The sequence below is a fragment of the Poecilia reticulata genome, linkage group LG4, assembly GCF_000633615.1.
Source record: "Poecilia reticulata strain Guanapo linkage group LG4, Guppy_female_1.0+MT, whole genome shotgun sequence".
Lineage (NCBI taxonomy): Eukaryota > Metazoa > Chordata > Actinopteri > Cyprinodontiformes > Poeciliidae > Poecilia > Poecilia reticulata.
This window is the reverse complement of record NC_024334.1, coordinates 14414227-14418512: the sequence shown is the minus strand read 5'-3', so window position 1 is coordinate 14418512 and position 4286 is coordinate 14414227. Positions and strand designations below refer to the sequence as shown.

Sequence of the window (4286 nt, the reverse complement as noted above, 5' to 3'; positions counted from 1 at the left end):
TTTTAATGTTGCAGAGCTCAGTCGTTTTGCAAATAGTTCAAAGTTTAAACTGGCATGTTGTTCATCTTTTATCTGCTCATTTTGTGGAATATTTAACAACTAGAAAATGACAAAGAACAAGAATATTTCTTCCACTCTGATTGGCTGCTGTTAGGCCTACCAATTTTAAGTTGATTGTTCATTGCATTTAGACACCTGTGAAAATGTTTATTTCCATGGCTTTCTGTTCTCTGGGAAATTAGTTTTGATGATAAATACAGAACAAGCATAAAAATCAAAACATCTACAATAGTGATAGTAATATTAATAATAAAATAATAGTGCAAAGTAGCCTGCAAATTCTTTGGTGGGGGGCGGTGAGGGACCTGGATAAAGGCTAGGGGGGCGCTGACCCAAAAAAGGTTGAGAAACACTGATATAGAACAAGCACATGCTAGCAACAGGCACGACGGAGAGATGTTTTCAAACTCATATGATGCAGCTTTTAAGTTGAGGAGTATCGATCTGGCTCTACAGGAGGGAAATAGAGATGCTGCACGTCAGCTCAGCGTGAACAAAACCATGGTTTGGCTTTGGAGACAGAAGGCTGCGTCCTTAATATATCCAGCAGATTTATTATAACGCAGCCCTCTGCTGCCCTCCGTTGGGTCCTTATGGAAAACCGAGAGCAGCAGAGATACCAGCTGCTTATAGCCCGGTGCAGTTTCCAGTTTTTTGTTTTTGTTTGTTTGTTTGTTTTATTTGAAGGTGCAGCTCATAGTATGGTGCGCTCTATAGTCTGGAAAATACAGTAATTGGTCTTAAAAGATTTTTTGAAAATCAATTATCTGCAAATAATGCCATCTTCTCTGCTGCAATAGTGAATAGCAGTGTAATCATGTAATTTTCTTACCACTAGATGGCAGTAGGTACAGAGCATTTTACATTAGAACAAGATAATTAGTGATGCATGAATGTTACAGGTAGCGGTGAGAGCATTGTATCTAGCAAGACTGTGACAACAGTGATGGAAAAGACAGTGAAGCTCAGCAGTAGTTGGAAAGAACATGAGTCCATTTCCCACAACATATCTGTGTGAAGTGAGCTTCTCAAGCCTGGCTACTATAAAAACTAAAAACAGAGAGAAACTGAGAGCTGTTGAGGAAGAGCTTTGTCTTTCTTCAATTTCTGCCAGGAAATCAGCTCTGTTTTCATCCAAACATGCACAGGTTTCACATTAGGTGGGTAAAATATAGATATTGACATTTTGTACATGCAACTCTTCATATTGTAACAGTGAATATGAAGTGAAATGTTTCCCAAATATTATTGCTTCTTTCAGAATAAGAATGATTTTCTGTATTCCGGCTATAAGATGCTTGTGGATTAGTTTGTAAAACACTTTGAAGTTTTCTACAACTTCTTTAAATTTAACACCACAGTGTTGTGGTACTGTTCAGGTGTATTTTTGAAGTTTACATGCTAAGTGCAATTTGAAATAAGAAATGTAAAATATGATAAAAATACATTTTTGTGTTTATTTGATTCCTATTCAAGAAATTTTGATAAGAATGATTATATATGTAATATAGGCGGCTACAAAGTATCTTTGTTTACATTTTTGGTTGGTGGTGTGCCTCGAGATTTTTTAAATTAAAATAATGTACCTTCACTCATAAAAGGTTGAAAAACACTGATTTAACCAACCAGAGTAGTTCTGGGTAGGACAGATTTACAGACAGAAGATGTTTTGTCTTTAATGTTTTGGACAGTTTAGCTTAATATTTTCTTTGAGTGTGTTGCTCTCTCACCTGACGGGATATTTTGAAATAATTAACAAATTTAATAATTGATTGCAATTACTAAATTAGTTAACAATTATTTCAATAATTAATTAAACACAATTAATCCGATGAATTGTTATAACCCCACAGTCACGTAACTGTTACTTTCAGTTCTTAAAAAATACTGTGTATATAAAAAATTGCTTAAAAATTTGTCTTTTAAAGTATTTTTAAAGAATTTTCTGACACTCAAGGGCTGTCACTCCCTTGATGAGGGAGTGACATCATAAAATGATAGATGGCTAAAATAAAAGTTTCAACCATAAAACGCAGTATGCATTGATGAGGAATAGATCACTGTCACTTTACTGAAACTTCCTCTGGACCAGGAATGGACACAACACATGAACATCATCTCATTTTTCTAAATGCACACCGACACTCACCAAGCTGTCATGGAGCATTAGGCAGGTTACCATGGTGACTCAGCATCAGCAGTATGGATGTCGTTTTTTGTTTTTCCAGACAATGTTGGCTAATAAGTTGAGCATGAATCTGCAGGTCAGCTTGCATCAGTAATGTTTGTGTTTGTGCTGCAGAGCGAGGGCACCCTGCTGGCCACAGGCTCATATGACGGCTTTGCCAGAATATGGACAAAAGACGGTGAGATGGATTTGATGGAAATGAAAAAAATGTTTGTTCACGATCAGCTAGTTTTCATCATCATGTCCCTGGATCCTGTAATAACTAGTCATCTCATTGCTATTGCTCTTATTTACTGCCATCTACTGGCAGCATTATGTAACGTCTCAGTGTCAGCTGACATCAGCTTTTGTTGCCGTCTTGCAGGTAATCTAGCCAGCACCCTGGGGCAACACAAAGGCCCCATCTTTGCCCTGAAGTGGAATAAGAAAGGCAACTTTATCCTCAGTGCAGGAGTAGACAAGGTAAGCACATGATGAGAAAGATTTGCCCAGATAACACACAGCAGAGCTTAATTCATCCCTCCATTTGTTCCTACAGACTACAATCATATGGGACGCTCACACAGGAGAGGCCAAGCAGCAGTTCCCCTTCCATTCAGGTACAGCAGGGGCTCCTATGGGTTGTATAGGGATTGTTGGGGTTTCGTTGAACTCATCAACATCCTGCTGTCCGTCTTCCGCAGCTCCAGCTCTGGATGTGGACTGGCAGAGCAACAACACGTTTGCTTCTTGTAGTACAGACATGTGCATCCACGTCTGCAAACTGGGACAGGACCGGCCTATTAAGACATTCCAGGGACACTCAGTGAGTGACGTGGAGGCAGATACGCTCTCTTTTTAAATCATACATGTTGAAACCAATGTTATTCTGTCTCTACATGTCCTCATTTCTCTCTCTCTCTCTGCAGAATGAAGTTAATGCAATCAAGTGGGACCCTACGGGGAACCTGTTAGCATCCTGCTCAGATGATATGACGTTGAAGGTAAAACATATAGTCTCCGCTCCACATAAAACACAAGTTTTTCACCCCTACAGCCTGAGCGCCCCAGTTGCTGTGGGTAACAGCATTTGCGCCAACAAAAGCATTCCAAACGCATACTATACATGAAGTAATACTTGATATGGATACCGATGCAGCATATCCATGTAGCAAGGAGTGGCTCATCCAAATGACAGTGTAACTAATGTTTATGATTGCTGCTTTAGGGTTAGCGCAGCTAGCTTTTTAGCTAGCAGTGCTTACCACTGGCCAAATGTAATATCAGTTCAAACTGAACAACTTAAACATCTTGTTTAGTTTCTTTTGCACTGTGGATGTTCAGTGGAATTCAACTTAACAGCTTAACAGGTGACAGTTTTTTTGTTGTTGTGTGTTTTCAGATCTGGAGTATGAAGCAGGACTCGTGTATCCACGACCTGCAGGCCCACAGCAAAGAAATCTACACCATTAAATGGAGTCCTACGGGACCGGGAACCAACAATCCCAGTGCTAACCTCATGCTAGCGAGGTGAGAGTGTGTGTACATGTGAGAAGACTGCATCACTGGCTGTGTTTCCATTATGAATGTGTGCAAATCTTTCTCTATATTCTTCAAATGTAAAAAAAACAACAACACAATTTTACAATCGCAATGTTTACATTGTATTAGAAATTAAATTAAAATATGTGAATAAGTTTGTTCATGTAATAAGTCATTAAAAATCATGGCAGCAATGGATCAATCAATCAAATCTTATTTGTATAGCACATTTCAGCAGCAAGGCATTTCAAAGTGCTTTACATAAAAAAAAAAAACCCAGAATAAACAGTGAGAGAGATTTTGATTAAAAGTAAAGATAAAAACATTAAAAACATTGATCCACATGAGGACTTGCCCTTATGGGGTCTCCTCGAACAGAGTTTTAGCAGAGTGACATCATACAAGGATTCTCAAACCTCAGAGTTTTAGCAGAGTGACATCTTACAAGGATTCTCAAACCTAAGACATCAAAACGCACAATTTAGCCATAAGCAACTCTAAACAGGTGGGTTTTAAG

The 4286-nt window shown here is 38.6% G+C and overlaps 1 protein-coding gene across 2 annotated transcripts in view; it reads left to right on the top strand.

Annotated features, from left to right (window-relative positions):
- tbl1xr1a (TBL1X/Y related 1a) overlaps positions 1–4286 on the top strand; it is a 66437-nt gene that overhangs the window by 47107 nt on the left and 15044 nt on the right. For both annotated transcript variants that reach the window (XM_017304449.1, XM_008407817.2), the window contains exons 8-13: positions 2363–2426; positions 2613–2710; positions 2787–2847; positions 2932–3053; positions 3157–3231; positions 3630–3757. In XM_017304449.1, coding sequence (XP_017159938.1) covers positions 2363–2426; positions 2613–2710; positions 2787–2847; positions 2932–3053; positions 3157–3231; positions 3630–3757 — 548 coding nt within the window. The remainder of the gene's footprint in view (positions 1–2362; positions 2427–2612; positions 2711–2786; positions 2848–2931; positions 3054–3156; positions 3232–3629; positions 3758–4286) is intronic.